Source organism: Cherax quadricarinatus, unplaced genomic scaffold, assembly GCF_038502225.1.
Source record: "Cherax quadricarinatus isolate ZL_2023a unplaced genomic scaffold, ASM3850222v1 Contig1419, whole genome shotgun sequence".
In the NCBI taxonomy this organism is placed as follows: Eukaryota; Metazoa; Arthropoda; class Malacostraca; order Decapoda; family Parastacidae; genus Cherax; species Cherax quadricarinatus.
Genome location: NW_027196445.1, coordinates 20,082 through 32,904, shown reverse-complemented (window position 1 = coordinate 32,904; position 12,823 = coordinate 20,082). Strand labels below are relative to the sequence as shown.

General features: G+C 37.8%; 1 protein-coding gene across 4 annotated transcripts in view; it reads right to left on the bottom strand.

Annotated features, from left to right (window-relative positions):
* LOC128699442 (uncharacterized) overlaps window positions 1-12,823 on the bottom strand; it is a 69,603-nt gene that overhangs the window by 39,906 nt on the left and 16,874 nt on the right. For 3 of the 4 annotated variants that reach the window (XR_011391331.1, XR_011391330.1, XM_070080992.1), the window contains exons 2-4: window positions 9,267-9,464; window positions 7,479-7,706; window positions 6,447-6,668 (exon numbers count right to left, since the gene is read on the bottom strand). Coding sequence is in view for 1 of the 4 variants with exons in the window: in XM_070080992.1 (XP_069937093.1) it covers window positions 6,447-6,668; window positions 7,479-7,706; window positions 9,267-9,464 (648 nt within the window). In the remaining 3 variants the exon portion in view is untranslated. The remainder of the gene's footprint in view (window positions 1-6,446; window positions 6,669-7,478; window positions 7,707-9,266; window positions 9,465-12,823) is intronic. The other variant, XR_011391332.1, reaches the window with a different exon arrangement.

The following is a 12,823-nucleotide window of genomic DNA, read 5'->3' as shown; positions in this document are numbered from 1 at the left end:
GTGATAATAAAAAAAAAAAAAAAAATTAATATGTAACAAGGAAGTTTGTTACTGTAGCCACACACACTAGGGTCATTTTCCTCAATTACAACTAAATGTAATATTGGAACTGCAAATGATGCAATTACTGCCATTGCAGCAAAATTACCATGATAATTTCATGATCTTTACAGCAATATCTGAGTTGATCACTTTTATGGTCCAGTAAGGGTGACAAAGAAAACAATGATCCTTAATAATTAGCTGCCTATACAAAAGTGTAAACACTTAATGTAAGCCAGAGTTGACTTAGCAAGCCACTGAATTGCCTTGCATTCAGGGTGCATGTACTGATAGCATGTTTACCCTAATCTTGGCATATGTATTATCTTTACACTCCAACAGAATGTCAAATCTCACAAACTTCTTGCCTACACTCGCTTTAACATAACACCTGGTAATCTAAAACGCTCACATGAAGAGCCAGATATTCTCAATACCTTTTTCCCATCTTCCAACTGTTCCATGAATGCTCCCAACATCACCTTTCATTAACCCTTTATTAACCTATCTTGCTTTATTCTTTCGATATAATCAAACCACCTCTAATAACCCCACTCTCACCATCTTGTTTCTCCTTTCCTTATTCTCTACACAACATTCACAGAACAGTTATATGGGAGATAATTCCACTGGTCCCAGTCTGTTTCACACTGCAATATTCAAGGATCATGCTTCATGCCCATTTTAGAATCTACTTTTCTTTCCAAAGATTTCTAAACCACTCCTACAACTTAATTTATGAAAGTTACCTCATCTTTCATAGACCCAACTACTGATGCATCTACTCCCCAATTTTATTTTGTTTTTTTTCAACAAGTCGGCCGTCTCCCACCGAGGCAGGGTGACCCAAAAAAAGAAAGAAAATCCCCCCCAAAAAAATACTTTCATCATCATTCAACACTTTCACCACACTCACACATTATCACTGTTTTTGCAGAGGTGCTCAGAATACAACAGCTTAGAAGCATATACGTATAAAGATACACAATACATCCCTCCAAACTGCCAATATCCCAAACTCCTCCTATAAAATGCAGGCACTGTACTTCCCATTTCCAGGACTCAAGTCCGACTATATGAAAATAACCAGTTTCCCTGAATCCCTTCACTAAATATTACCCTGCTCACACTCCAACAGATCGTCAGGTCCCAAGTACCATTCGTCTCCATTCACTCCTATCTAACACACTCATGCACGCTTGCTGGAAGTCCAAGCCCCTTGCCCACAAAACCTCCTTTACCCCCCCCTCTCCAACCCTTTCGAGGACGACCCCTACTTCGCCTTCCTTCCCCTATAGATTTATATGCTTTCCATGTCATTCTACTTTGATCCATTCTCTCTAAATGACCAAACCACCTCAACAACCCCTCTTCTGCCCTCTGACTAATACTTTTATTAACTCCACACCTTTTCCTAATTTCCACACTCCAAACTTTCTGCATAATATTTACACCACACATTGCCCTTAGACAGGACATCTCCACTGCCTCCAACCGTCTCCTCGCTGCTGCATTTACCACCCAAGCTTCACACCCATATAAGAGTGTTGGTACTACTATACTTTCATACATTCCCTTCTTTGCCTCCATAGATAATGTTTTTTTGACTCCACATATACCTCAATGCACCACTCACCTTTTTTCCCTCATCAATTCTATGATTAACCTCATCCTTCATAAATCCATCCGCCGACACGTCAACTCCCAAGTATCTGAAAACATTCACTTCTTCCATACTACTCTTCCCCAATTTGATATCCAATTTTTCTTTATCTAAATCATTTTATACCCTCATCACCTTACTCTTTTCCATGTTCACTTTCAACTTTCTACCTTTACACACATTCCCAAACTCATCCACTAACCTTTGCAATTTTTCTTTAGAATCTCCCATAAGCACAGTATCATCAGCAAAAAGTAACTGTGTTAATTCCCATTTTGAATTTGATTCCCCATAATTTAATCCCACCCCTCTCCCGAACACCCTAGCATTTACTTCTTTTACAACCCCATCTATAAATATATTAAACAACCATGGTGACATTACACATCCCTGTCTAAGACCTACTTTTACCGGGAAGTAGTCTCCCTCTCTTCTACACACCCTAACCTGAGCCTCACTATCCTCATAAAAACTCTTTACAGCATTTAGTAACTTACCACCTATTCCATATACTTGCAACATCTGCCAAATTGCTCCCCTATCCACTCTATCATACGCCTTTTCTAAATCCATAAATGCAATAAAAACTTCCCTACCTTTATCTAAATACTGTTCACATATATGCTTCAATGTAAACACTTGATCTACACATCCCCTACCCACTCTGAAACCTCCTTGCTCATCCGCAATCCTACATTCTGTCTTACCTCTAATTCTTTCAATTACAACCCTACCATACACTTTTCCTGGTATACTCAATAAACTTATTCCTCTATAATTTTTACAATCTCTTTTGTCCCCTTTCCCTTTATATAAAGGAACTATACATGCTCTCCGCCAATCCCTAGGTACCTTCCCCTCTTTCATGTATTTATTAAACAAAAGTACCAACCACTCCAACACTATATCCCCCCCTGCTTTTAACATTTCTGTCATGATCCCATCAGTTCCAGCTGCTTTACCCCCTTTCATTCTACGTAATGCCTCGCGTACCTCCCCCACACTTACATTCTGCTCTTCTTCACTCCTAAAGGATGGTATACCTCCCTGACCAGTACATGAAATTACCGCCTCCCTTTCTTCCTCAACATTTAAAAGTTCCTCAAAATATTCTCGCCATCTACCTAATACCTTCCTCTCCCCATCTACTAACTCCCCTACTCTGTTTTTAACTGACAAATCCATACTTTCCCTAGGCTTTCTTAACTTGTTTAACTCACTCCAAAATTTTTTCTTATTTTCATTAAAATTTCTTGACAGTGCCTCTCCCACTCTATCATCTGCTCTCCTTTTGCACTCTCTCACCACTCTCTTCACCTTTCTTTTACTCTCCATATACTCTACTCTTCTTATAACACTTCTGCTTTGTAAAAACCTCTCATAAGCTAACTTTTTCTCTTTTATCACACCCTTTACTTCATCATTCCACAAATCACTCCTCTTTCCACCTGTCCCCACCCTCCTATAACCACAAACTTCTGCCCCACATTCTAATACTGCATTTTTAAAACTATTCCAACCCTCTTCAACCCCCCCACTACTCATCTTTGCACTAGCCCACCTTTCTGCCAACAGTCGCTTATATCTCCCCCGAACTTCCTCCTCCCCTAGTTTATACACTTTCACCTCCCTCTTACTTGTTGTTGCCACCTTCCTCTTTTCCCATTTACCTCTTACTCTAACTGTAGCTACAACAAAATAATGATCCGATATATCAGTTGCCCCTCTATAAACATGTACATCCTGGAGCCTACCCATCAACCTTTTATCCACCAATACATAATCTAACAAACTACTTTCATTACGTGCTACATCATACCTTGTATATTTATTTATCCTCCATACATTAAGTGTCAGGGGCCCGAGACTGTTCAACTGCCTCCCAGCACACATAAGGGGGATTACCAACAGACCACTGGTAGTCTTCAAGCTGGCACTGGACAAGCACCTAAAGTCAGTTCCGGATCAGCCGGGCTGTGGCTCGTACGTTGGTTTGCGTGCAGCCAGCAGCAACAGCCTGGTTGATCAGGCTCTGATGCACCAGGAGGCCTGGTCACAGACCGGGCCGCGGGGGCGTTGACCCCCGGAACTCTCTCCAGGTAAACTCCAGGTTTTCATAAAATATGTATTAATTATTACCAAATCTCTTTCTACACATAGCTCAATTAAAGGCTCCCCATTTACATTTACCCCTGGCACCCCAAATTTACCTACTACTCCCTCCATAACATTTTTACCCACTTTAGCATTGAAATCCCCAACCACCATTACTCTCACATTTGATTCAAAACTTCCTACGCATTCACTCAGCATTTCCCAAAATCTCTCTCTCTCTCCTCTACACTTCTTTCTTCTCCAGGTGCATACACGCTTACTATAACCCACTTTTCACATCCACCTCTTTTCCTGCCATAGCTTATCCTTCAACATTATTGCTACTCCTTCTTTAGCTCTAACTATTTGAAACCCCTGACCTAATCCCATTTATTCCTCTCCATTGAAACTCTCCCACCCCCTTCAGCTTCGTTTCACTTAAAGCCAGGACATCCAGCTTCTTCTCATTCATAACATCCACAATCATGTCTTTCTTATCATTTGCACAACATCCACACACATTCAGACTTCCCACTTTGACAATTTTCTTCTTATTCTTTTTAGTAATCTTTACAGGAAAAGGGGTTACTAGCCCATTGTTCCCGGCATTTTAGTTGACTTTTACAACACGCATGGCTTACGGAGGAAAGATTCTTATTCCACTTCCCCATGGATATAAAAGGAAAAGTAATAAGACCAAGAACTATTAAGATAAAACTCAGATGAGTGTGTATAAATAAATGTGTACATGTATGTGTAGTGTGACCTAAGTGTAAGTAGAAGTAGCAAGACATACCTGTAATCTTGCATATTTATGAGACAGACAAAAGACACCAGCAATCCTACCATCATGTAAAACAATTACAGGCTTTTGTTTTACATTCACTTGGCAGGACGGTAGTACCTCCCTGGGTGGTTGCTGTCTACCAACCTACTACCAATATACTACCAAATATAGTACCAAATATAGTAACTTAATAAATTTCAGTCAATTCCTATACAAGGTGTTAATCAGTGAGCCAGTTGAAGTGTTCACATTTTTAGAGTACAAAAATTATAAAACTGGCTGTTAGATACATGTGTAGACTCATTAGATAAAGTCACATTTCAAAGAACAAAAGCACTTCTCCAAGACACAGTGCATGATCAACACAGTTTAAAACAAACAAACACACACACACACACACACACACACACACACACACACTAGAGGATCAGGCACATATAATTGGAAGGCACTGCAATGGATCAGAGAATACCTTACAGGGAGGCAACAACGAGTCATGGTACGTGATGAGGTATCACAGTGGGCACCTGTGACGAGCGAGGTCCCACAGGGGTCGGTCCTAGGAACAGTGCTATTTTTGGTATATGTGAACGACATGATGGAAGGGTTAGACTCAGAAGTGTCCCTGTTCGTAGATGATGTGAAGTTAATGAGGAGAACTAAATCAGATGAGGATCAGGCAGGACTTCAAAGAGACCTGGACAGACTGGACACCTGGTCCAGCAACTGGCTTCTCGAATTTAACCCCGCCAAATGCAAAGTCATGAAGATTGGGGAGGGGCACAGAAGACCGCAGACGGAGTATAAGCTAGGTGGTCAAAAACTGCAAACCTCGCTCAAGGAGAAAGATCTTGGGGTGAGTATAACACCGCGCATGTCTCCGGAAGCATACATCAACCAGATAACTGCTGCAGCATATGGGCGCCTGGCAAACCTGAGAACAGCGTTCCGAAACCTTAGTAAGGAATCGTTCAAGACACTGTACACCGTGTATGTCAGGCTGATACTGGAGTATGCAGCACCTGTTTGGAACCCGCACTTGATCAAGCACATCAAGAAATTAGAGAAAGTGCAAAGGTTTGCGACAAGGTTAGTTCCAGAGCTACGGGGATTGTCCTACGAAGAAAGGTTGAGGGAAATCGGCCTGACGACACTGGAGGACAGGAGGGTCAGGGGAGACATGATAACGACATATAAAATACTGCGCGGAATAGACAAGGTGGACAAAGACGGGATGTTCCAGAGATGGGACACAGACACAAGGGGTCACAATTGGAAGTTGATGACTCAGATGAATCAAAGGGATGTTAGAAAGTATTTCTTCAGTCATAGTGTGTTCAGGCCGTGGAATGGCCTAGAAAGTGAAGTAGTGGAGGTGGGAACCATACTTAGTTTTAAGGCGAGGTATGATAAAGCTCATGGGGCAGGAAGAGAGAGGACCTAGTAGCAATCAGTGAAGAGGCGGGGCCAGGAGCTATGACTCGACCCCTGCAACCACAAATAGGTGAGTACAAATAGGTGAGTACACACACACACACACACACACACACACACACAACAGGCCTAGTGTCTAATCAACATGTGCCCAGGACAAAATGGTAACTAACTTGTGCAACATTATAAAACAAATCCATGTACTGTACTTAGTATTTGCAAGGTAAAATTTGCAATGAATAAGGAATATTTTATGGAATGAGGTTTATTCAGAAGGGACTGGTGGAAGCTAAATCCTGTAACCTCTAATTGTGAGAAATACTAGCAAATTATATTCCATAAATTACAGCATACATAAACAGTAAAACACAGAAAATAGAAAATTACTGAAGTTATTTGTCTAAAAGTTAAGAATGTCCAACAAACCTTCTCATGTGTAGCTTCTTCTTTGGTTAGAGTAGAGTTGATGTTCCATTTCTCTTCAAGGCTAGCATTTTGTTCTGGAATTACCTTACTCTTCTCTGTAGTTTTATTTGAATAATTTTCTTCATTTTCTGTAGATGTTTCTTTGTCATCATCTTTCTTAATAAAAGTATTTTTATTTTCCTCATGCTGAGAATTTCTATCCTTGCTGCCATGTTCCTCTTGCTGAGAAAAACAAATTGTTTGAATTTATAGGTTAAATTTTTTTACCAAAAGATTAAATTACTATTTATATTAATTTTTTTAAGATAAACTGCAAACTAAAAGTCTACATTGTGAGTAATATAAACCCAACACTGCCTGGACGGGTGTCTATTTTCTTTTTACTAGATGCAAAACACTTAAATTGAAAACCAAACATAAGTTGTTTAAAATTTGCTCAATGGATTTCCCATACCCAAATCTTGTTTTCTATAGTCTTATTTTTTTAACACCCCAGCCATTTCCCACCAATTCATGGTGACCCGAAAAAGAAATTTTCAGCATCACTCACTCCATCACCGTTTTGCCAGAGTAACATCAATACTATATCTCAGTTGCCCCTCCAAACTGCAAATATCCCCATCCCTCCTTCAGACTGTAAACACTGCACTTCCCACCTCCAGGACTCAAGTCCCACTAACTGGTTTCACTGTATCCCTTTATAAATGTTACTTGGTTCACATTCCAACAGCATATCAAAGTCATAAAACCCACTTGCCTCCAATCACTCCTATATAACATGCTCACACATGCCTGTTGGGGGTCTAAACCCCTTGTATACAAAGCCTCTTTACCCCTACCATGCCTTCCCTCCACTGCAGATTTATACACCTTCTAAGTCAACCTGTTTTGCTTCATACTCTCTAAATGTCCAAACCACCTCAATACTTTTAATAACCCAGCACCTCCCTCTAATCTACAAACTATGAAATCTCTGCATAATATTCACCCCATAGATTAACAATGTACAGTATTCATTACTGTCCAACAAACCTCATGTGTAGCTTCTTTTGTTGGAGTAGAGATGCTGTTCTGTTTCTCTTCAAGGCTAGCATTTTGTTCTGGAATTACCTTACTCTTCTCTGTAGTCACATATGAAAAACTTTCTTCTTCATCATCATCATTCTCTTTAGGTATTTCTTTGTCATCATCTTTCTTGTTAAAAGTAGTTTCATTTTCCTCATGCAGATAATCTCTATCCTTGTTGTCATGTTCCACTTTCTGCAAACAAAACTGTTTGAATTTACAGGCTAAAATATTTACCAACAGAAATTAAGATTAAAATTAACATTTATGGCATTAAATTTTTTTAGCAAGTAAACCAAAGTATACATTTTAAAAAAATACATGGACAATAAGCCCCTCAAATTCACAGAATTCAATTAGTCACCTTTTTTTACTGACAGATACTAGGTATAGGCACTTAGGTAAAGCTCAATTTAAAAGACTAACAGAGGGGAAGGAATGTCCATTAATGCCGACTGTCCATTAAATTTAAATGAATAATTTGTTTTTTCATGATTATAACAGCCAATTCTGTATTTATCAGACTGCCCAGTAAACCTTTAGGTTTTCATCATCAAAAATAACCAAGGGATTTTTATGTGCTACTATGTTAAGGATTGGCCAATTTTAAGACTTTTTAGCTCTTGTGACTTTTGCCGTAACTTTCATAGTTTTTTATTAATTTTTTGAAAGTGGGTCCAGTCACCATTCTTATTCATAAGTGACTGTGAATGAATGGGATATGCCCTCTCTCAAGTCTGGAACTACACTGCTTCACTTCTCAATGTCTCACTTCCCTTGGGAAGGAGTTAGCACCCTCTGACTTATTACTTGAGGATGAGGAGTTGGTTTCACTCTATAAAATGCAGATCTTGCACCATGATTAGCTTCAGGGCAATTGAGAAGTTACCAAAAATGAGTATTGTTGAATACAAGAACAAAAAAGGATTAAATTCAAAATCCTTTTACCAAATGGAATGTAACAATTCTGGATTTAATGGATTTTGTTGATTCTGAACATTGTCTGGCCACAGATTTTATCAACTAAATTCAAAATCCATTAAATCAGGGTCCATTAAATTGAGGATTTAGTATGGTACACAAAGTGTGTCACAACAGACTTAGCTTTCCTCCTGTTGCTACAAAAAGGTAATTACAAACTTTCTAAAGTACAGAACTAAGAATTTTAGGAAGTTTTCTCAAGCACGACTAGTACACTCTTAATACAATACATGGAAACTGAATTTTATATTAGAATTGGATGAACTTGAAAGTTTCTTTGCCTAATATGAATACAAAAATAAATTATGAATACCACTAATACAGTATCCGAAAATTGCTATTGCATATACTCCTTACTAAGAGGATGAGGCAGACTCAATACACACACACTAAGCAGTTTAGGGAAGAAAACCTTAGCACCCCAATAGAAGTGGCACTGCTTGGCTCTCTTGAGTTATCTTGGGTTACAGTATTAACTTCTGAAGATGATAATCCTAAGGAAGTTTTTTATATACTACCGTGGTACCTTGGGATACGAACTTATTTCATTCCAGAAGGCTGCTCGAATGCCGACACCGAATGAATTTGTTCCCACAAGGACTAATGAAAATTAGATTAATCCATTTCAAACCCCCAAAAATACACTTACAAAAGCACTTACATAAATACACTTGCATAATTGTTCGAGTTTTGAGCTGTTCGTATCCCGAGGTACCACTGTATAATCATGCCATTTTCTGTTAAGTACTTCTCCATTTAAATGACAAAATATACCTTATCTTCTGAAGGGGTTTCATGGATGTCATGTTCATCTAAGGTAACCTGTGCAAGGGAGTGCTCTAACTCTGGAAGGTCCTGGGATGTGAGATGCTCAATCTCAAGCCGTCTCAAGGATGAGATGAGGTTAGACACATTCTCCAATTCTTCTTGACCAGAGTTGTTTTCCTTATTTTCCAATTCCATGTTGTCTGCCTGAAGAGGAGGCAATAAAAATGAGAGCCAGCACTAAGCTTAAACGGACCACTAGTAACCAATGTGATGTTGCTCTAACCTAACCCATCTACCCAAGAAGGAATGTAATGGGGAAGTAATACAAGTTCCTTTTCCCTGGGGTCAACATAGCTACTCCAACAAGAGGGGCTGAGCCTAACAGTGAGAGGCCCTGCAGAACAGGCCAAGCCTTACCTTTAATACACCTGTGAAGGGTGCCAAGAGTTTTCAAACTTCTGCAGCCCAGTCATGGGGCAGGCTTGTCTGGTACCTGCCTGATCAGCCAGGCTGTTGCTGTGAGCAGTCTACTGGCCTTAGCCAAAGGCAGAGGATGAGACTTGGCCACAGACACTGTTTGAGGTCTATGATCTTGGGAGACCTCTTTCAAGGAAGCAATCTCTGAACTGAGTGCTAAAGGACCTAAGTGGAGGCTTAGATGGGTATTACAGTGGCCTACTAATTGCAAGTGTACTTTCATTATTATACCTGTACGTAAAGGACCTGTACGTAAAGGACCCCAATGGAATAAAGGACCCCAATGGAAATAAGTCACTGTCTGACTTTTTTGGGTTATCCTAGGTTCTCTACACATATGCTGCTATGTATGATAATTCTATGTAACTGTATTTGTGTATACCTGAATAAACTTACTTACTTACTTACTTAATTTCCATTTCTCATAACTGTTTAACAGTAACTATTTATAAATCAAGTAACTTTGTATAACTATTGTAGTACTTTACCTATATACATACTTCTGCATTCCCCAGCCCTCAGGGCTGAGTTTATATTTGTATCTTGTGTGAGTGTGGGAGACGACCGACTTGTTGGAAAAAAAAAAAAAAAAAAAATATATATATATATATATATATATATATATATATATATATATATATATATATATATATATATATATATATATATATATATATATATATATATATATATATATATATATATATATATATATATATATATATGCAATAAGATCACAGTAAACAGGTGATTCGGGAAGAATTTAATAATACATTGGACAAATAATAATTTTTTAAATTTCTTATTACTTGGGTAGAATAGTTTGTTGGTGGGTTGTATAAAGGACCTGCCTAGTTTGGCCGCGGACCTGCTGTCTCGCGTCAGGTGTTTCGTTGTTGTGGGATCTGATAGTGAGGTGTGGGTTACCCCATTACATACCTTCCTTTGATGCTTTACTTTCATTGTTCCTTGACAATGTGAGTAGTCACGAAAGCGCTTCGAACTTCTCTATTCTTTCACAGTGGTTATTTTGCATATATGCATATATATATATATATATGCATATATATATATATATATATATATATATATATATATATATATATATATATATATATATATATATATATATATATATATATTTATATATATATATATTTATATATATATATATTTATATATATTTATATATATATTTATTTATATATATATTTATTTATATATATTTATTTATTTTTATTTATATATATATATTTATATATATATATTTATATATATATATTTATTTATATATATTTATTTATATATATATATTTATTTATATATATATATTTATTTATATATATATATATATATATATATATATATATATATATATATATATATATATATATATATATATATATATATATATATATATATATATATATATATATATATATATATATATTTATTTATATATATATATATATATATATATATGCATGCAAGGAATTCGCGAGAGCATGCGAAATATACACAAACACTGATCTCTGGCTGAAGGAGACTCGAACCTACGAACCTTAGGACAAGGTACGCAGTGCTTTACCAATCTACCCACACTGGACCAATACCTTGGCATGTAGCATGCGCTACACGTTTGATCCAAGGCAGCCAGCTTTCAGGGAGAAGGCTTACAGCTTTTCATCTCATCCCCTGCATGCATCAGCCTTACTAGAGATTTGAACAATGCAAGGAATTCGCGGGAGCATGCGAAATATACACAAACACTGATCTCTGGCTGAAGGAGACTCGAACCTTCAATGTAAACACTTGATCTACACATCCCCTACCCACTCTGAAGCCTCCTTGCTCGTCCGCAATTCTACATTCTGTCTTACCTCTAATTCTTTCAATTATAACCCTACCGTATACTTTTCCTGGTATACTCAGTAAACTTATTCCTCTATAATTTTTACAATCTCTTTTGTCCCCTTTCCCTTTATATAAAGGGACTATACATGCTCTCCGCCAATCCCTAGGTACCTTCCCCTCTTTCATACATTTATTAAACAAAAGTACCAACCACTCCAACACTATATCCCCCCCTGCTTTTAACATTTCTGTCATGATCCCATCAGTTCCAGCTGCTTTACCCCCTTTCATTCTACGTAATGCCTCACGTACCTCCACCACACTTACATTCTGCTCTTCTTCACTCCTAAAAGATGGTATACCTCCCTGGCCAGTGCATGAAATTACCGCCTCCCTTTCTTCCTCAACATTTAAAAGTTCCTCAAAATATTCTCGCCATCTGCCTAATACCTCCCTCTCCCCATCTACTAACTCCCCTACTCTGTTTTTAACTGACAAATCCATACTTTCCCTAGGCTTTCTTAACTTGTTTAACTCACTCCAAATTTTTTTCTTATTTTCATTAAAATTTCTTGACAGTGCCTCTCCCACTCTTTCATCTGCTCTCCTTTTGCACTCTCTCACCACTCTCTTCACCTTTCTTTTACTCTCCATATACTCTGCTCTTCTTATAACACTTCTGCTTTGTAAAAACCTCTCGTAAGCTACTTTTTTCTCTTTTATCACACCCTTTACTTCATCATTCCACCAATCACTCCTCTTTCCTCCTGCCCCCACCCTCCTATAACCACAAACTTCTGCCCCACATTCTAATACTGCATTTTTAAAACTATTCCAACCCTCTTCAACCCCCCCACTACTCATCTTTGCACTAGCCCACCTTTCTGCCAATAGTCGCTTATATCTCGCCCGAACTTCCTCCTCCCTTAGTTTATACACTTTCACCTCCCTCTTACTTGTTGTTGCCACCTTCCTCTTTTCCCATTTACCTCTTACTCTAACTGTAGCTACAACTAAATAATGATCCGATATATCAGTTGCCCCTCTATAAACATGTACATCCTGGAGCCTACCCATCAACCTTTTATCCACCAATATATATATATATATATATATATATATATATATATATATATATATATATATATATATATATATATATATATATATATATATATATATATATATATATAAAACAACCACTCTGAAAGAATAGAGAAATTCCAAGCGCT